General features: G+C 40.5%; 1 protein-coding gene across 1 annotated transcript in view; it reads left to right on the top strand.

The window, feature by feature from the left end:
* The window catches only part of TBC1D9 (TBC1 domain family member 9), a 106,596-nt gene that overhangs the window by 60,738 nt on the left and 24,944 nt on the right, over positions 1-20,914 (top strand). The window contains exons 4-9 of the mRNA XM_069493303.1: positions 7,795-8,023; positions 8,453-8,714; positions 10,837-11,044; positions 15,477-15,683; positions 16,611-16,781; positions 17,368-17,518. Of these exons, the coding sequence (XP_069349404.1) occupies positions 7,795-8,023; positions 8,453-8,714; positions 10,837-11,044; positions 15,477-15,683; positions 16,611-16,781; positions 17,368-17,518 (1,228 nt within the window). The remainder of the gene's footprint in view (positions 1-7,794; positions 8,024-8,452; positions 8,715-10,836; positions 11,045-15,476; positions 15,684-16,610; positions 16,782-17,367; positions 17,519-20,914) is intronic.

Genomic DNA, 20,914 nt, shown 5'->3' with positions numbered 1-20,914 from the left:
TTTAGCATCCATTGATGATTTTTTTTTTTTTTTTGTCTTAACCAATGTTTGCTGTGATGGTTTGCAAAGTGATAATTTTATAAAATGAAGGTTTTCCAATTCCAGCACTCTCCCACATTCACCAGTTGGCAGCTATTATTCTACTGTAAGCAACAAACTTCCGTTCATTTATTTATCCATTGATTATTGATACAGACTCATGGATTCTTGTGTTTTTCAGTTGTTTATATTTCATTACTGGACTTAATTATTTTGGTACTCACACTATCACAGATTGAGCTATAGGGAGCCCCTATGAATTGCCTCCTTTGTCCTTGTCACATTCTGCGTTATTTTTTAAGCACTTCTTTACTTGTGAATATAACAGGATGTTCCAGGCTGGTCTTGTACCTTCCCTCTCCCATTTGTTTCAGTTTGCTTTCAGTCTTAGGTTCTTTCTCCTTCCCAGCATTGTTAATTTTAGTTTCTTTTTTACATACAGAAAATATTTACAGTACTTACAAAAGTCAAAAAGTGTTTCTATCTTCTGCATCCCTGCCAACCTGTTAGTCCTGATTCCTTGTAATCAACTTCACAGTTATCTGATTTATACTTCTTGTGTTCCTGTGTTTTGTTTTGTTTTGTTTTTTGTAAAAACAAGCACGTATATGTATTTTTCCTATTTCACTTTAACTCTTACAGGTAAGGCCTCACATATGTGTGCTGTTCTGCATTTTGCTTTTTTCCCTTAACATCTCCCAGATAACACCCCATATCAGTTCATAGAATTCTTCCACATGTCTTTTTTTCCTTAACAACAACAACAAAAAAAATTAATAATTCTTTTTCTTTTAATTTTGAAATACTTTTTGGACTTACAGAAGACCTGCAAAGATAGTACAGGGAAATCTTACATGGCCTATCCTGGCTTCCCTCAATGTTAACATATGGTATATAACATATAGTTATATAACCATACTACATTTATCAAAACTAAGAAATTAAAATTGATCTAATACTATTAACTAAACTACAAACTTTACTTGGATTTTACCAGTTTTTTTTTTCTACTCCACACACTGTTTTTCATTCCATGATTCAATCCAGGATCTCATGTTTCTTTTAGTTCCTCATTCATTTTTATAACAGCAGATTATGTGTGTAACATAGCTTATTCAACCACTTGCCTATGCTTGGACCTTTAGGAAGTTTCCAACATTTTGCAACTACAAATAATACCACAGATACATTTTCACACATATGTGTAGTTGTATTGTTGGGGATTGTACATTTAGAGTACATTTACAGAAGTGATATTACCAGATCAAAGGATACACGCATGGGTTGTTTTACTGAATATCGCCAAATTCCCCTCTGCAGGAGTGTTCTGTTTTACATTCCCACTGGCTTGTGTTGGAGTTCCTCTTTCCCCCCAGCTTCCCCAACAATGTGGTTATCAAGCTTTTGAGTTTATGCCTATCTGATGGGGGAGGAATGATATTTCAGTGTTTTAATTTATATTTGCCTTATTTATAAGAAGTCGAATATTTTCTCATATGTGTAAGGGCTATTTTTTTTTATGTCTGTGTTTGTAACTGTCTGCTTTTGCCTATTTTTCTATAAGACTTTTAGTTTTATTTTTCTTTAATTTTTAAAAGTTCTTTATATAGGCTGGACATGGTGGCTCATACCCATAAGTAATCCCAGCATTTTGGGAGGCTGAGGTGGGAGGATCACTTGAGCCCAGGAGTTTGAGGCCAGCCTGGGCAACATAGCCAGATCCTGTCTCTAAAAAAAAAAATTTTTTTTTATTAAATTAGCTAGGCGTATTGGCATGCACCTGTAGTCCCAGCTACCTGGGAGGCTCAAGTTGGAGGATCACTTGAGCTTAGGAATTCAAGGCTTCAGTGAGCTATGTGTTAGATCCAGAGCCTAGAGAGAGAGAGAGAGAAAGAGAGAGACACGAAGCCTCATGTGTAGCAAAATGCTGTTTATTTTGGGCATCTGGGTGCAGATGGGTGAAGGCCAAAGAGCATCCATGAGAGAAAAGGGGAGAGCCTTGGGTTTTATAGAGAGTTCCTTAACAGGGAGTGAGTACCTGGGCCAGAACAGCCGTTGCAATAAAAAATTCTTTTCAAACAACCAATTTCTGGGACCCCTGAGTCAGTCTCATCCTGTAGGGATAAGGGAGGACGGTAGTTCCGTCCTTATCAGGGGGGATAGGAGTGCCGGCTGCAGCTGTCTGTTAGGTTTACAACCTCCAGGGACTCTCCAGACTCCTGCGGCTGTTGTTTCACAAACCTTGGTTTTCCATTAACCGCATTCCGTGTCCCATACATACTTTTCCAGTTCCCACCTGGAACAAACCTAACACTATGAACATGGCACTGCACTCCAGCCTGGGTGACAGAGTGAGACCTCATCTCTTGAAAAAAAAAGTTCTTTATATAAAGGCCATTTGCCCTTTATTAGGGACATGTGTTGTAGGTATTTTCCTTCAGGTTGTCATTTGCCTTTCGACTTTGCTCATGATCATTTTTGCCATGCAAAGTTTTAAATTTTTATTTAGTCAAAATTAGCAGCTGTTTCTATTACAGCACCTGGATATTTTTAGTCAGAGTTAAAAAGCTTTTTTTTACATCCAGGTTAAGGAGGAATTCTAGGAAGTGGGCCGACAGAGCACTTCTCGTTAAAATGCCTAAGAATGTTCAATTTTATTGTATTTTTTCTAAGCTACTAAACTTTTACATGAACATGTAATGATTTATAATCAAAAAAAGAAGTAAAAACACACAAATAGAATCTCATTACTCTCTCCGGTATGATGTTTTTGAAAGAGTGAGCTGAATTTTAACTGGACCATATAACCTTGATGAGGGCTGGGCAGTACACAGCACGTAAAATAGTATCAGCCTCTTCCTTTACTCCCACCCCAGCACCTCGAAATGAGTATTTGATCACTGCTTCAAGATTTGTGAATTCAGTTTCTATTTCATCCTTATCAAAGATGTTAGAAAAGTGGTGAAAAAGATCAAAATGGAACGGGGGAGGATCGGTTTGAAGGTATCCCCCCTGGGGTCGTCTCCCAGGAGCGGGTAGCAGCTTCCAAACAGAAAAACAAAAAAGCCTTGACTGAGAGTTGTTATATTGATAAAACAAGATTTTATGCATCTTCATTTTATTTCTGAGTCCCATATCTGAATTTCTGGAAGTAACGTAAATGGGGTGGGTCCGAGGATTGCAGGTGTGATCCTGTAGCAGGGGCTGGATGAAAGGAGTAGCCAAGGGTCGATGGAGGGAAGACACGGAGACATGAAGTGTCTTCCCCATCTGGGAGCCATTGGGGGCTCTCAGTTTCCTTTCACAGGCCTCCCTCAACTGTTAGCATCTTTGGGGAATTGCCACAAATAAAGAGCTGTAGGAAGAAACCAAAGCTTAGAGACGACAAGAGCCGGGAGAAATTAAATAAATAAATAAATACATCAAGGACCAATTATGTCAAACAGCCGTTCTTCTCACTGTTTGTATTACACTAAAAATGTCAGATTTAATTCCCCTGAAGCCAATTATGAGGCGGGAATTGCTATTAATGCAGTTAGATGTGAAAGAATGTCATTCATGTGCAAATGCATGTTTTAAGCTTCACATGTTGTCCAATAATTAAGGGAACCAACAAACTTACTTGTTTTGAGACCAAATTAACCTTTATAAATTATAAATGTAATACTTAACTACAGAGGCAACTATAATCTAAACACCATTGTGTATTTCTTTCTAGACTTTTAATGTGCATATTTATCCTAATAGTGGTCTCACTGTACATGTAATTTTGTACTGTGCTCTTTTTTCCTTGACTGGTATCTCCTATATCGTTATATAATTTTTAGTTGTTATTTTAATGACTGAATATTATTCCATAATTGACTTTACCATTTCTCTCTTTCTAGAAGTCATCTTAATTTCTAGACTAGGGAGTGGCAGGCGCAAGTAAAAATACAGTTAACATTTTTGTTTATACAGTTTTCCCACAGGCTGTGTGTGTGTGTGTGTGTGTGTGTGTGTGTGTGTGTTTTCCCCCATTGGGATAGATTACAAAATGTGGATTAATGGGTTAAGTAGTTGAAACATCTTTAACAGACCTTAGTAGACACTGTCAGTGTGTTAGAATCTCTGTGTGATTATACCATTGCTTGCTTTTAGCATTATAAGTTGCTTAAGTGATTTTTCAGCTATAATAGGTAAAAATTGAAGTCTTAATGTTTTAATTTTCTGTCTTTGATTATGAGGTTGGAACATTTTTTTCACGTTTGCCAAGTTCAGTTTTTCCTTTTTATAAATTACCTGTCAATGATCTTTTGCATATTTAAATTTGTATTGGACATCTGATGTATTAGGATTGCATTTATTTACCAAAGTTATGAGCAGCTGTTGCCTAGAACCAGAATGACCTATTTCATCTTCTGTAGAACTTAAGGGAAGGAGATATTCCATCTCTTTGTTCCATTGTCCTGTCTACCTGCTAAAACATGATAGCCAACTAAGGACAGTTTCTGCTTCCCGGACCCTGTCTTTTCTTCAAGGTGGGAAAGCTGGAGGTGTACCCTTATGGGGATGGGACTGTTACCCCTATTGTTGAAATTAGGTGGCAAGGCCTGGTTTGTTGATCCTAGTGTATTAGGCCCCAGTGTGTTGCAGAGTGATGTTTATCAGTTCTCTATCCTCATAAATTCCCTCACATTTAAAAACATTTCCTTTTTAAAATATAAATGAGCATTCTAGAAATGTGGTATTTAATAGATTTTTAGATAGCATAGTCTGAACTTAATGTTTTTCTGCTCAAAACGTGTGGGCTTTCATTTGATTTGTTACATATCACTCCTTTCTCATATCCTCCCCATTGTGGCCTTAGGTAAGAGTCATACATATTACAGTGGCCCAGGAGAGCAGCAAATGTCAGCCTACCTGAGAGTCTTCGGGCTTACTCTGTGTGGATTGGCCTTTGAAATTGCCTGGGGACCCAGCCTCTGCTTCCTATTAGTGGGACCTCTTTCAGTTACTTTTGTATATTCATTCATTTCTTCTTTCACTCTTATGTATTTTTGATCCCCCTCTAAAGGCGCTGACAACTTTGAAATGTCACGCAGGCTGTAGGTGTATTTGCCAACTGGGGAAGGTTTGTTTCATCCCTGTTCCTTTATGAACTGACTACTTCTTCCCACTAAAGGTTCAGTGCCTCATGCTGCCTTCTGGTTGTCTGAAGTCCCAAATGTAACGCTGTACCAACGCCTGCTCATTCCTAGAATAGCCCAGGTCCAAAATTGATCTCCCCTGCCCTCCATCAACTCAATATCTTTGTTGCCTCAAAAGAGGGAGCAGTATCAAAAGAAATTAGAGGGAAACAACCTTATCTTAGATATTCTCCCATGGAAGCACATTGCCATTCAATTGCCAGCCACACTGCCCTCCAGTATGACAAAAGAACAGGAATCATCAACTTGATACTTCATTTCTTAAGCATTGCTAACTGAAACCATTTTAGATTTTAGAAATCTGCAACTCTGGATTATACAATAAAGACTAAGAGATGGCCCCCTAAGATACTTTCTAATTTGAAAAAACAATATATACTAATTTAATTATATTTTATTGGATATCTTTTAGGTGCTAGATACCGGTGAGAAAAAAATGTCCAAGACACTGTCTTTATCTTTGGAAGTCATATTTAGCGGTAGAGGGACATAAAAACAAAATATTTTCACCAACATATAAATTAAGAGAACATAGAACGGAGAGTGCTTAGACCTCATTTGGGACTGGGTTAGTTTCACAGGGAACGTGATATTTATACCAAACTAGGAAAGGTTGATTTGGGAAGATGGAGAAGAGATTTTTATGGCATAAGATTCAATGCAGACTTCTTCTTCTTCTTTTTTTTTTTTTTTTTTTTTCCCCACTGACAGCCTATGGAAGTGTTTAAGGTGGGAATGCTATAGTCAGAGTTCTATTCTAGAAAGTGGCCATACGAAGTATATCAGGGTGCAGAGAATGTGTTGATGGGATGCCAGTCAGGAAGCTATTGTGTTAATTCCTGGATTGCATAGAGGGACTTAGGGATGGTTTCCTGTTAGAAGAATAGGTTGAAGACTTGTCTTGGGGTTGTGTTTGCCCACCATTTTGCTGATACCGTTATTGTTGATGTGCTTACTTTTAACTGGCATTGAATGGTGATGGAGGTTATGGAAGACTAAAGCTCTCTCTCCTGCTATTTATGCCTCATTACCACAACTGCTGGCAACAAACAGGGTGAAAGGTCTGGCAGTGGAAATAAAATTCAGGAAATAATTTCAGTACATAATGCAGAGAGAATCAACAGTACTTAATGTAGGAAGTGAATCACGGTTGGGAAAAGGTTCACAGGAGGTGGAGATTAAACCAGACTTTGGGGCGTGGTAGGATTAATGAAGCAAAGGAGAGTCTGATTCCAGATTTTAGGCAGGCAGAATGGCAGGACCACGGGCAAGAAGGTGGAAAAGCTCAGAAATGACACCTTCAGGCCCTGAGGGTGCCTCAGGCTGGCTGAGGCAGTTACTAATGGGAAATTTTGGTCGGTTGTAGTAGTACAGTGAGAGGAAAGGTAGCAGTGTTGGTTGGATCCAAAATGTACGTGGTCTAGAATTTTAGGTTTATACTGGTGGTGGTGGGGAACTGCTCAGGATTTCGGTAATAAGAATTTTGTCGTCAAAACCAGTATTAGGAAGATGAATTTGTAAGGAGGATCAAGGATATATTGCAAGTTTTAGAGCCCAAATGCAGGAATTCCAGGTATGATGAGGCAGTTGCCATTTTTTATTCTTGGCATATGGAGGACTCAGTTATATCAGTGAGAATTTGAGAGGTTGTCCAAGTTAACACAAATATACAATGATGCTGTTGGGACCTGAACCCTAAGACATTCTTGCTCTAAAGGTCAGGCTTTTCCAGTGCTACCTTGAGCTCAGAGAAAATGAAGAAAATGAAGATGAGGTAGGAGGGATTTGAAGATTACAACATCAAAGGTGGAATTCAAGGAAGCATTTTCTATTAAGATATATAAGTAGAAGCCGATTTTCAGGGAATTACAGAGGAACTGGGTAACAATGAAATGGCTTCTCAAGCTACTGCTATGGTGATTGAATAGTAGATTAAACTGATTACTGGCTATGCAAATATTTTAGTTCCTGTCCAACTGTCCAAAAATCCTGTGTCTATTATAATTTTTGCTGTCATTCACCCCTTTTCTGCTCAAGTGACTACTTGTTCCTTTTCTTTTTTTTTTTTAGGTTTCCCAGTGTAGTGGGTCTATGGACAAGTGTCAGTTAGTGACGTGTGTTCGTGTGTTTCATTGGTCTTCCCTCTCTCATTCATTCATGATAGATTTGTGTTGATTTTGAGAAAAGCAGAAATTGACCTTTGGGATGACTCTATCATGATAAGCCTAATAAAAACAATAGAACTAGCAGAATCTTTACCTCTTCTCATTTGTAAAATAAAACTATGGGCTTCATTCCAAATTAATGTAATAAAATAATTAGCACCAATAAATATGTGATAAAATCTACATTGTCATTTGAAAATCTTTTAGTAAACAAATGCCACTTGTTAATTGGCTTAGAATATAAGAGTTGCCTTTGATGCCTTTAATTCTTTGAATTAGAGGATTCATTAATTTTTTTAAAAAATTCAAGCCTTAGAAATTGTTTTTTCCTTTCCAATATGTACAGCTCTAGTCATATTAATGCCAGTTGTATATATGCTTTGTGTTTAATCTCTGATTAGGGCATCATTGCAGAATATAACAAAATCAATGACGTAAAGGAAGACGATGACACAGAGAAGTTTAAAGAAGCCATCGTGAAATTCCACAGGCTGTTTGGGATGCCTGAGGAAGAGAAACTCGTCAACTATTACTCTTGCAGCTACTGGAAGGGGAAGGTCCCCCGTCAGGGTTGGATGTACCTCAGTATTAACCACCTTTGCTTTTATTCTTTTCTTATGGGAAGGGAAGGTAAGTCATCTAGAATTTCAAGAGGAAACTTTGTAAAGTCTACTGAGGTTTGCCCTAAACTCATAAACCACATCAAGATGTCAAAAATAAATTTGTAGTTATAACTGAGTCAACACTATTTTTTGATTATTTAGCAGGTGAATTCAATTATTTCAATTCACTATTTATAAAGAAATTTGTCATTAAGTCATAAAGATTCACTAAAGATATAATTGAGTAAATGTGGACTTAAATCTATACAAATTTTGAACTCAGGATGTATGTAATCTGGGTTTTTCTCCTAAAACTAACAAACAAAATAACCACAGGCTTACACACTCAAAGGCATTCAGTGGAATTGGGAAGTGGGGATTAATATATTGAGATTGCAATATATTGAAAGGATTTTTGGGAGCCAGCTGTTGACCCAGCTTTGTTCCCTGTGTTCAGCCAAACTGGTGATCCGGTGGGTGGACATCACGCAGCTTGAGAAGAACGCCACGCTGCTTCTGCCCGATGTGATCAAAGTGAGCACGCGATCCAGTGAACATTTCTTCTCTGTATTCCTCAACATCAACGAGACCTTCAAGCTGATGGAGCAGCTTGCCAACATAGCCATGAGGCAACTCTTAGACAACGAGGGATTTGAGCAAGATAGATCCCTGCCCAAACTGAAAAAGAAGTCTCCTAAAAAAGTGTCTGCTCTAAAACGGTGGGTGATAGAGACTTTGAGTTTTCCAGACTTTAGAAGTGAGAAAGCCATCCATTCATTCATTTGACTTAACCTTTTCTCAGCAACTTCAAGGGTTCTGAAAGGTTTTCTGGGTAGAGATACAAAACCGAAAAGGACTGCCTGAGGTACTCCCAGTTCAGTAAATGGGACAGACATGACCTGCTCCAGCACAATATGATGGAAACCCTTGTGGTCCTGTGAACAGAGTGCCATGGGTGTACACACAGGGAATGGTTAGCTCATCCCAGATAGGGCGGAGTGGGTAAGAAAAGCCTCTCAGTGGAGGCTGCTTTGAGCTGGGCTCTGAAGAGGCAGTAGAAGATACCCACGCAGGCATAGTGGTATGGATTTTTCAGGCAGTGGGAAGAACATGGTGAGGGAAGCACAAGGAAGAACAGAGAGGGAAGTAAGTCCATTGCATGGCTGGGAGGTGGCAGGGCATGGAATGAGAGAGGCTGCAGAGAAGCCTAGAATGTGGGAATGGAGCTAGAGAGAGAGTGAGGGAAAGTTGATGGCCTCTAAAGTATGACTGTGCATAGAATCGTCCTTCACTGAGATGGGGAATGAGAGAAGGAAGAGCGTGTCCAAGGGATATGATAGCTCAGTTTTGATTATGTTGAGTTGAGTTGCCTGCAGGACATCTAGTTGAAGATCGGTCCAGTAAGATACACGAAATTGGAAATCATTGGTGTACGGGTAGTAGATGGAGTCTGAAAAGAAGTCGTAATTAAGATGTCTTTGGTGATTTGAGATATGTTTCTACAGAGAAGTGCGGGATAAATGCTGTTACTGCAGTAAGTCAAATAGCAAATAAAAGGAAAAGAAAGGTAATTAGGCAAATATGCACTGCTTTTTAAAGAAATTCAATGTTCAGCTAGGCGCAGTGGCTCTCACCTGTAGCCCTAGCACTTTGGGAGACCAAGGGTGGAGGATCACTTGAGGCTAGGAGTTTGAGACCAACCTGGCATGGTGGCACATGTCTATAGTCCCAGCCACTTGGGAGGCTGAGGTAGGAGGATCGCTTGAGCCCCAGAGTTTGAGATTGCAGTGAGCTATCATGACACCACTGTACTGTACCCCAGGGAACCAAGTGAGACCCTGTCTCTATTAAAAAAAAAAAAAAAAAAAAAGGTAGAGGAGGGAGGATTGCTTTTTTTTTTAGAATGGAAAATATTGAACATAGGAGCGAATACAGGAGGCAGATGGCAAGAGTTGTTGGTGAGAGTAGGTGTGAGGACAGGAGAGGGCATAGAGACAAAGCTGTAAGTATTAACAAAAGGGTAATTTAAAGGATGACAACTTCCAGAGCATGGACAGGAGGCCTATGTGTGCTGATACCTCTCCCTTTGAAACAGAGAGGGAGTAAAAATAGGTGAGGACAGAGGTGATTTTGGAGCTAGACAGGAGAGAATTGGAAGGAATGTCTTCATCATGGCCACTCTTTGCTCTGTGAAGCCAGAGACTAGACCCTCTAGGGCCTGAGGTGGGGTAAAGGCTTGACGGGAGAGGTTTAAACAACTAAAGTGATGAACAGGAGAAAAAGAACTCAATAGGGAAAGACTGCAGTCCACAGAACACCCAGCTGAGGCTGGAAACCATAGTTGTCCAAGAGTGGGTGGTTCTTGTGTCTTTTCATGAAGTTGTTGTTTTGGGTTTTTTTTTTTGCCTCTTTAGGGTGGACAGTGATGCCCAGCAGATTCATGTGGCTTGTTGGCATTCTCATGAGGTCTTGCTGGTTAAGGTGCCAAAAGTGGCGCTGGATCAGAGTAAATGTAGTGACTTCTTTAGAAATTACTGCACTTTTTAAGAAAGAGAATGAATTTCCTGTTCAGGACTATTTTCCCTAAGATTCTTTAACGCTTACAGACATTGATTGCAAAGTGGCTACACAAAGGACCTAAATATATTAAATAATTTTTTAAGGCTTTGGGGTCATTAGGTCGGAGTTAACTCCAATATAAAGTTAAAAAGGTGGGGATGATTCTAGCAAGACTGATAATGGGAAACTTGTGCTGGGGAAATTGCTGCATCATTTGGAAGATTTTTTAAACATTTTTCTTGTGTGAGGTGAATTATAATTATTATAATTACTGTCTTCCAGTGATCTCGATGCCAGGGCAAAGAGCGAGAGATACCGAGCACTTTTCCGGCTCCCCAAAGATGAAAAATTAGACGGCCACACAGACTGTACCCTGTGGACTCCCTTTAACAAAATGCACATTTTGGGGCAGATGTTTGTGTCCACAAATTACATCTGCTTTACCAGCAAGGAGGAGAATTTATGTAGCCTCATTATCCCACTCCGTGAGGTAAGTGTCAGATAAAAATAGGTATTGTGAGAGTTTCGTTCATAATACTTTTCTACATGAGCCAGGAATATTTTTTACCCCCATCTGGGTGGCTTTTAACCATAGGCAAATGTTCGTAAGTCTTTGGTGGAAACTTATCTTTCGTTTATTGTCACTGCTGTGGTTGTTGGGCCCCTGTGAGACCTCTATTTGCAGAAGCAGCATGGGAGTTTAAAATGTAGGTTTTATTATTATTCAGGTATGGTGAGGCCAACAGATAGGGGGATGTTTGCTTGTTATTCTCACAGATGCCAAGAGGAGAGGCCATGCCATGCCGGGTGCGGGGCCACCCAGGGAAGCACCAGGGTCGGTCAGGAGGCAGGAAAACATGGGCAACATGCTTCATTGTGATTTCCAGGGGAAGAAAGGGGCTAGGCAGGGTAAACAGGCTTAGAATTGACTCGTTTGAACAATTTTGGTGGGCTCTGGGCATAGGGGCTGTCCTTAATTGTCTGATTCCTGGCCCTGGGGTGATTAGGGCAGGGGAATAGTGACCCCGAGTGTGAGAGCTCGATAGAGGAGGTGGTTGGAGTGTGGGCTCTGGGTTGGTTGGTTTGCTTATGAAAGCAGTTTTCCAGGAATTGGCTAGCCCTGGGTAGGGAAGTCCTTCCAGGGTCAGCAAAGCCTCAAGATGTCAAAACATCAAATACAGAAACTAGGAAAGGTGGTTATTACACCTTGCTCACAGCGTGAGGGCACCCTGGTCTGAAGGAGATACTCCAGATTGCGAGTCAGAAAGCCAGGCTTGTGTGTGGATCTGGCCTGCTGATTCCACACATTAGAACCATCACGCTGCTGGTCGGAGTAGCAGATTCCTGAGCCTATCCCAGATCTTCTGCACCTGTATCTCTGCAAGTTTGGGATCTGTATTTTAATAAATTCCCAGGCTGATTCTCATGCATAGTAAAGTCGAAGAAACATTATTATTGTTCTGGGGTGGAGGTGAGTTCCATACCATCCTCAGGGTGATAGGTTACTCTGGTACTTGTCTGGAAGCTTTGCTGAGGTTTGGGGTTGACAAAAACCCCAGGTTAAGATGTCAGGGAAGGGGCAATGCCAGGGTCTGGCAGCCTTGCAATTTCTAACGGGGCAATTTCCAATCTACCTTGGTCCTTTTCTGGAAGCTAAGGTGGCCAGAAGCTTTGGAGTTTTAATTAGGATTGTTCTTATAATGAAGGATTCAAGTTTCCTTCTGCCTTCTTTTTTTTTTTTTTTTTAATTATTTAAGTAAGCAAATTTTCTTCTTTTCTTTTTCTTGTTTGAAGAGTAATGTATCCTAATCACAGAAAATGTATAAAAGTATAGACAAATAAAAATAAAAAATGTGTCCCTAGTTCCCCCATTCACTGTTAACATTCTGTTGTACAGCTTTCTGGGCTTTTCTGTGCATTGCTATGTATATATCATTTATATAATTTAGATGTAAAACATTTTATGGGGAATTTTTATTTTTACTTATTTCAGTTAGCAGTGAGTATATCTTAAACTGTCCCTCAAATCATTAAATATGCTACTACAATGTAATTTTTCTTTTTTGAGACTAGTCTTTCTATGTTGTGTTTGCCAGGCTGGACTTGAACTCCTGGGCTCAAGCAATCCTCCCCCTCAGCCTTCCAAGTAGCTGGTACTATAGGCACATGCCATTGCGCCCAGCTTGCCATGTAATTTTTAATAACTGCATATTATTTCACAAAGTGTATATACATAATTTATTTATTCAGTTACCTTTGGTTGGACCTTTTTATTGCTTCTAACTTTCTCTCATACATATATAATTTTCCTTAAATCACAAATTACAAATTCTCAGAAGCTGAATTGGTGGATCGAAAGGAGTGCAAAATGTTCAGCAATTGACAAATCTAGTTCTCCTTGTTATAGGGTCAGCTAGCTGGTGTTATGACACATTTTGAGGCCAGGATATATTGTTAGGTCTGAATTCTGAGGTGGACAATTCAATGGTATTTACATTTGGCTGTGAAATATATTTCATAACTTTTTCTAGCAAATTTACCCTCTTAGTAGTCTTTGCTATAGGCTGTTATTAAACATAATTTTCTTCACTTGATTCTAAACTGATTTTCTTCATCAAGTACTACCTGAGTATAGTAAAGCAGCATTACCTGGAAAGGTGAGGGAAACCCATTCAGGAATTAAGAATAAACCATGGATGTGCCATTTACAGGTCTGAGCAAGTCATCACTCCCAGTTTATCCAGAGGGACATGAGGACTAGAGAGGGTCTAGGGTCTAGAGAAGACATCTGCTCGCCTTCTGGCCACCACCTCCCGGGTGTTGGGACCAGCTAGTTCTGTTTACGTTTTAGTGCCATTTAGAATACACTAGTGAGAGCTCTGGGGAATGGAGAGAATGATGATTCATATTTTCAGCCACCTGCTGCTTGCTAGTTTTCCCTGGTAGAGCGGGGATACGTCAGACATACTTCAGGGTGAATCAGAACAGGGGCAACCTGTGGAGGTAGCAATGTAGAAATAAAGCATGTTGTGGTTAGAGGACGCAGCTTCAAAGAAGTGCTCAGAGAGACAGCAGTGCCTTCCCTGGGACCCAATGAATTGTGGAGCTATATTGATGGTAGATCCCTAACCGCAACTAATGGAAGAAACGAAGGGCTTAATGTAATTTTTATTACCTTTAGGTACCGATAATGTCAGAAAGGTGTTGGGGTGGGCCCCACCTTCCTTGCAGGCATCAGTGTTCTCCCCATGAGCTGGGTGCCTTTCAGAACCCAGTCAGCTGATCGTTCAGTGGGAGCTTCCATGGGAACATTACACCCTCCTTGGAGTGGCCACTTGTAGGATTGTGTGGACTAGGAATTGTTTTATTTATTTATTTATTTTATAAATAAGCTGAATTATTGACTAGAGGTTGTTAACATAACATCCCACATACTGACTTTCAGTAGATGCAATCGGCAGATGCTAAATGTTTACCCAGACTTATGTTGCTATAGATTTTGAAGAAATCACTGAGCCAACAAAGCAAGAGGAGGAAGTTTCTTTCTCTTTTTTTAATCATAAATTACCTTGCATGTGTTCCACATTAAACGCCAAGATTTGATTAAGTTGTAGTCTATTTCGTAACCCAAGTTGGTTATGAAAATGTGTCTCCTTACATTGTAGAAAACACTAACATAGCTGTCCCCTTTCCTGGTGGCACAAAGCTTATGGGATAGAGTTCTACTACAGCTCATTTGTCGGTGAGAAATATTTTGTAACCCATGTGAGCATTCACGTTTTACGTGAGAGCTTCCTTGTTTCTGTGTTCATGATCCAGACAGGTAAAGGCCTTTTTTCGCTTTTACTTTATCCAGATCCACATAGCTCTCTGTGTTTTAGACACATAATTTGAACAGTTAATCCCCTTGGCATTTTCCATTTATGCCAGAAACACTGTGACCCAAAAGAACCGGTAAAAATTTGATATGAGAAAAAGAGCTTTTTTCTTAAGTGTTGTTTAACATGTCTTAAATGTCATTGGAAAATGCTTTTCATGAGAAGGAAGTATTTTTGCCTTTATCTAGCTTTTATTGCAGCAGAAAAAAAAATCCTTTATGTGCAACTCCAGGTGTCTCAGAGGATTCTGTATACATAATCTGAAAGTCAGGTCCACGTGCACGCATACACACACACACACACACACACACACGCAAGGTCTGCTAGTTCAGGTAGGGTTGTAATTAACCTGTTTACATCACGTCTGTTCAGGAATCGAGCCTTTAAAACTTTGAAGCGGTAGGAGGTGAAGGATGCAAAGCCCTGGAGTCTAAATGGGACATTTGAAGGATTGATGGGGTTTTGAAAACCACTCCAACATTAAGCTTGGTAAAAGGAACCAGTACTGTGGCTTATTTTCTGTCTCTTGTGGATGATGAAGCAGCTAGGAGTCTTCTCTCCTAAGGCTTCATGAAATGTTAATGAAAATCAAAGGATTCCTTCATGGCAAGGTTTCTCAACGTTGGTACCACTGACAGTGTGGGACGGGCTTTGTTGTCAGGGGAAGGGGCTGTCCTGTGCACTGTAGGATCTTCAGCAGCATCCCTGGACTCTGCCTACCAGATGCCACTTGTAACAACCAAAAATGCCTCCACATGTCCCCAGATGTCTCCTGGAAGGCAAAATCACTCCCAGTTTAGAACCACTGATTTAAAAAGTCCAAGCAAGATGATTCCAGTTTCTGGTATAAGCTCCAATTTGATTTGTTATAAGCTGTTTTATTTTATTGGAACAGAGTCAAAGTTTCTCAATTTTGCTTCAATAAGATATGGGTACTTCCTACAAAAATAACAAAATTGCTGTGCTCCTTCTTCAGTGCCACTCATAGGCTGCTGCTGGGTAATGTTTGGAAAGTCATGCTCGTTGTTTCGTGTTTCTTTTCAGGTGACAATTGTGGAAAAGGCAGACAGCTCTAGTGTACTCCCCAGTCCTTTGTCCATCAGCACCAGGAACAGGATGACCTTCCTATTTGCCAATTTGAAAGACAGAGACTTTCTAGTGCAGAGGATCTCAGATTTCCTGCAACAGACGACTTCCAAAATATACTCCGACAAAGAGTTTGCAGGAAGCTACAACAGTTCCGATGACGAGGTCTGTGGAAGACACCTGAAGGTGTTTGGGTTTATCCTGTTACTCTGCCCGAGTGTGCACTTCCCCGTCCATTTTGTTTGATCTTCAATCTTTGCCGCTGTGGCAAGGATAAACAACCTACCCTGATGCCCAGAGCAGTAGCTCAGCAATACGTCTTTTAAATTGCAAGGAGTTTGTATTTGGGATCGTAGTGCTAGAAGGAGCCTTATAGAACCTTATCTAGTCTAACTCTTCTATTTTACAGTTGAAGAAATTATTAAGTAATTGGTCCTGGTTACATAGCAAGTGACTCTGGTCCTATATAGTAGAGTTGTTGAGAATGGTACAGAGGTCACCAAGTAAACCTGAAATACAACATCATTATGGTGATTTTGTTATGATAAAATACATAACGTGTCCCTATGGTATTAGGCCTTGGACCAACATCAAGGGAAACTGGAGCCCTGAGAAGATACGTGACTAGCTAAAGTGATAGAGCAGGTTACTGACAGATAAAATGTGTTTTAAAGATGTTAAGTTCACACATAGAATCCCTGTTCCTGTCCACCTGCTTCAAGCTTATGTGGGCATTTCTGAGGCACCAGACACTGGAGAGGAGATGAGGTGATCTCATAAGCTCTTGATTCAACCATGGCTTGCTTTGCATGCATGCAAATCAGAGACACTAATGGCCACTTTGTTGCAAATATGCATCTAAAATAGGAAGGGAACCTATTTTGAGCATCAAAGCGCTATAGCCTATGCCCCAGGCACCTAAACAGGTGTCTGCCAAAATGTTGCCTTGCTGCTTTTCTCCCGTTTCTTCACATAGCGAGAAACATCTTAGAAAAAAATGATGTAGCTATTGATACCTGTGCAGAGCACCCTGAGGAAGTAGATTCAGTTGCCCAAATCCTTCCAATGTCTAGCTCCTCCCTGTGTCCACAGGTGTATTCTCGGCCCAGCAGCCTCGTCTCCTCCAGCCCCCAGAGAAGCACAAGCTCCGATGCTGATGGAGAGCGCCAGTTTAACCTCAATGGCAACAGCGTCCCCACGGCCACACAGACCCTGATGACCATGTACCGGCGGCGGTCTCCCGAGGAATTCAACCCCAAATTGGTGGGTGCCTCTTGCTCTTTCCTGAACCTTTCTGTATTAGAGCAATACTATCAAAATATTTGTTGCTGTAGGTAAACTCATAAATATCTATGTAAGTATAGATTTTCCTATACGTAATGCAGATTTTGTCTAACTATGTCATTAGGCTTCAGAGTGGCTTCGGGGAAGGAGACACGTCCTCGTGGGTAGGAGTGACTTCTTTTGATCTTGTTTTGTTTTCAATTATTGCTTAATTTAACCGACAAATAAGTACACAGCTTCTCAGCCCACATTTTAAAAGGATTAACTTACTTTCAGTTGGGGGTGTAGACATAAAACCATAAATACAATTGGCATTTTGCTGATCCATCTCAGTAAGGGAGGTTTTGACTCTGGGCCAAAAAGCTTCATGGCAGAACCGCAGGCTACGATAGGTGTGTAGAATTGGGGAACAACTCTAGAAAGTCCGAGCTCCTTGTTCTCGTGATTTCTGTTCATAACTTGACCACTCCGTTCAACAGGGAGAATGTTCTGACCTTCCAGCACACTTCTGCTTGCCATCCTTGAAGTACTCTGGGACGTCGTAACGTTTCGTTATCCCTTTCAGGCCAAAGAGTTTTTGAAAGAGCAGGCCTGGAAGATTCACTTTGCTGAGTACGGGCAAGGGATCTGCATGTACCGCACGGAGAAGACGCGGGAGCTGGTGCTGAAGGGCATCCCGGAGAGCATGCGCGGGGAGCTCTGGCTGCTGCTCTCAGGTACGGCCGCGCCTGGGCTGGGGCGCTGGTGACAGTCTGCGCCACCCTGGGGGTCCCCGTCCGCCTTCCCTCATGCATCACGGGTTCCTTCAAATGTGTAACCCCTAATTCACAGCCACATCTCATTTGCTCACCAAAGTGCTGAAGTCCCTCAGTTACTCTTCCCATCACGAAAATGCAGGACTCATAGTAAGCTGACCAAATGTTGAAGCCACTATCCCTCGAGTCCTCATAACCACTTCCATTTCTTCAGAAAGCCTATTTAGGAGAAAAAGAGAACCCGTATTAAAGAGTAGAGTACTTTGTGATTTGGGGAGTTCTTTTTTCCCTTTCCCAGCTACGTCAGCTTCATTGAGAATGTTAAAGTGTGGCACATTCTCAGAGCTGTCCCCAGGTGCGGCAGCAGGAGGAGATGGGAGGAATAGGAAGGCCCAGTTCTTGATTTCTGCCACCTCCTGAAGTCCTTAGGTATCACAGGTGCCATGGAGTGAGGCCAGAATCGGCACTGGGACCTGAAGCCTACCCAGGTCATACTTTGTACTTCAAGGTGGAGATGGCAGGAAGGACAGAAGGGGACGTGTTTGTGGACCTGGGGGGGAAGGGCCACCCATCATCACTGGTCCACGGACCAGGCCCTTATGCCTGAACTAGACCCGGTGATGTCAAACGTTTGAGCCCTGCTGCAGAAACCAGAGGCCCTTCAGGATAAGCCCGTACTACTTCCTTCCATCCTACAGCGTCCAGTGCATCCCAGGGATCTTAATGTCCCAAACATCAGAGCAGTCCTTTAGGTTTCCCCAGACTTTAATGTATAAATCAGTTGCTCTACCTGGTTTGAAGCGTGAAATGTAACCATTCTGCATAGGCTCATGGGATTATTTTTATTCAAACTAAGATGGTCCAACACAAGTGCTATTATTAAAAGTTTTTATTTTTGAAAATGACATTAAAATTAAAGAATAATTACCAGACTTACAGGAAAGCTATAAAAACTCATAGTTCTTTCTAAAAGTAGATGCAAATGGTAAAATTGCCCATAATGAGATGTATAAATGTCTCAGAAGTAGGGGGGTAGGATCTTGAAAAATAATTGGTTTTATCTATTTCATGTAAAACCGATTCATTCTACCTTCATTTACACGTCTTGTTTTTCATTTTCCCTAAGTAGACCAGCCACAGCTCCTCATTTAGAAACCCAAATTTGAGTCAACTCATCTCTAATTAAATATCAAGCCCAGGAAGATCATTACCTTCCAATCTTCTCTTGTCTTCCTTGTGTTCAGTGAACTAGTCACCTTGACAACCAGATGCAGATCACTGACACAGTAAATGAAAATTTCTACTTTCATCCTCCTTGTTCAAACTAGAAGTTATTTACAGCTACGTTTTAGATGAAAATGAAACTCGTATGAGCACCAGTAAACCAGTGCACGACAACAGTACACAACCCTATTTCAAAGATATGTTTAAGGTTAGACCCAGTGTTTCCTTTAAGTGATGGGCTATGTGAGACCGGAGGTGAAGTGGTCTACACACACCCCTCTGCTGGGGAGATAACTGAGCCCATACGGCCACATACCTGGCAAGGGGGTCACATGGAGGCCAGTTCTCTCCCAGTGGGAGAGCCCAGCTCTGAGTCAGGGGCCCAATATGGGTCTCACCTGCTTCCCATGAGCCTTCTGGTCACTGCATCAGGACGTAAACTCAGCGTACCCACTGAAGTGAAGTGCAGGCCAGAAATCCCAACCCATCTCCCACGAGTACAGAGCAAAGGCTGCATCTTACGTTGCTGACAGGCAGGCTGCCCTTTCCAGGGAAAGTGTGAGTGGTAAGGCTGGCTCTCTCAGTGACCATCAGGGACAAGGACCAGGATAGCCCAGTGGTCTTGGGATATAAGTTTCTAAACTGTGAAATGTAAATGTTTTCCCTGTCATTTTATGTATATAATTTATATTTATCTTTTCTTTTTTGTGAAATCTTTAATGAGATATAATTCACAATTCACCAGTTAAAGTGTACAATTCAGTGGTTTTTTTTAGTATATTCACATTGTACAATGATCACCACCATCAATTTTAGAACATTGTCATCATCCCCTCAAAAAGCACCATGCACCTTTCATCAGTCATTCTCCATTTCCCCACAACCCCTCTCCTACACCTAGGCAATCTCCAATCTGCTTTCTGTCTCTAGACATTTCGTATGCATAAATGCAATCATATAATATGTAGTTTTTTGTGACTGGCTTCTTTCACTTAGAATGATGCTTTCAAGGTTCATCCTTGTCATAGTATGTATCAGTATTTCATTCCTTTCTATGGTCAAATGTTATACCATTGTATAACTATATATATATAACTATATACTATACTTTGTTCATCCATTTATCAGTTATTGAACATTTAGGTTGTTTCCACTCTTTGGCTGCTATAAATAATGCCGCCAAGAACAGTCATGTACAAGTTTTTGTGTTGATAACATATTTTCATTTCTCTTGAGTATATATACCTGGGAGTAGAATTTCTGGCTTATGTGGTAACTCTATGTTTAAGCTTTTAAGGAGCTACCAGACTGTTTTCCAAAGGAGCTATACCATTTTACATTCCCCTAGCAGTGTAAGAGTTCCAATTTCTCCATATCTTTACCAAAATTTATTATCATTTATCTTTTTATTATAGTCATCATAGTGGGTGTAAAGTGATACCTTGCAAGTTTGATTTCCATTTCCCTGATGGCTAATGATGCTGAGCATTTTTTCATCTTCCTTGTAGAAATATCTGTTTGGATCCTTTGCCTACTTTTAATTGGATTATTTATCTTTTAATTATTGATTTGTAAGAGTATTTAAACATATTTTAGATACAATCCATTATCAGATTTTAAAAAAATTTTGTCCCATTCTGTGGGCTGTCTTTTCACTGCTTTGATGGTATTCTTTGAAACACAAAATTCTTTAATGAAGTACAATTTATCTAATTTTTTTGGTCACTGGGCTTTCATGACATGAAGATTTAGCCCTATTCTATTTTTTAAGAGTTTTGTAGTCTTAGCTCTTACATTTAGGTCATTGGTTCATTTTGAGTTAATTTTGCATCTGGTGTGAGGTAACCATCTGATTCATTCTTTTCCACATGGATATCCAGTTGTCCCGGCACCGTTTGTTGAAAAGAATAGTCTTTCCCCCATTAAATTGTCTTAACACCCTTGTCAAAAATCAGTAAATGTTAGGGTTTATTTCAGGACTCTCAATTCTAGCCCGTTGATCTATATGTCTGTCTTTGTGCCAGTACCACAATCTCGATTACTTTAGCTTTGCAGTAAGTTTTAAAACTGGGAAATGTGAGTCCTCCAATTTTGTTGTTTTTCAAGATCGTTTGACTATTTTGGGTCCCTTGA

Source organism: Eulemur rufifrons, chromosome 18 (genome assembly GCF_041146395.1).
Source record: "Eulemur rufifrons isolate Redbay chromosome 18, OSU_ERuf_1, whole genome shotgun sequence".
Classification (NCBI taxonomy): Eukaryota; Metazoa; Chordata; class Mammalia; order Primates; family Lemuridae; genus Eulemur; species Eulemur rufifrons.
This window is presented reverse-complemented; position numbering and strand designations above follow the sequence as displayed.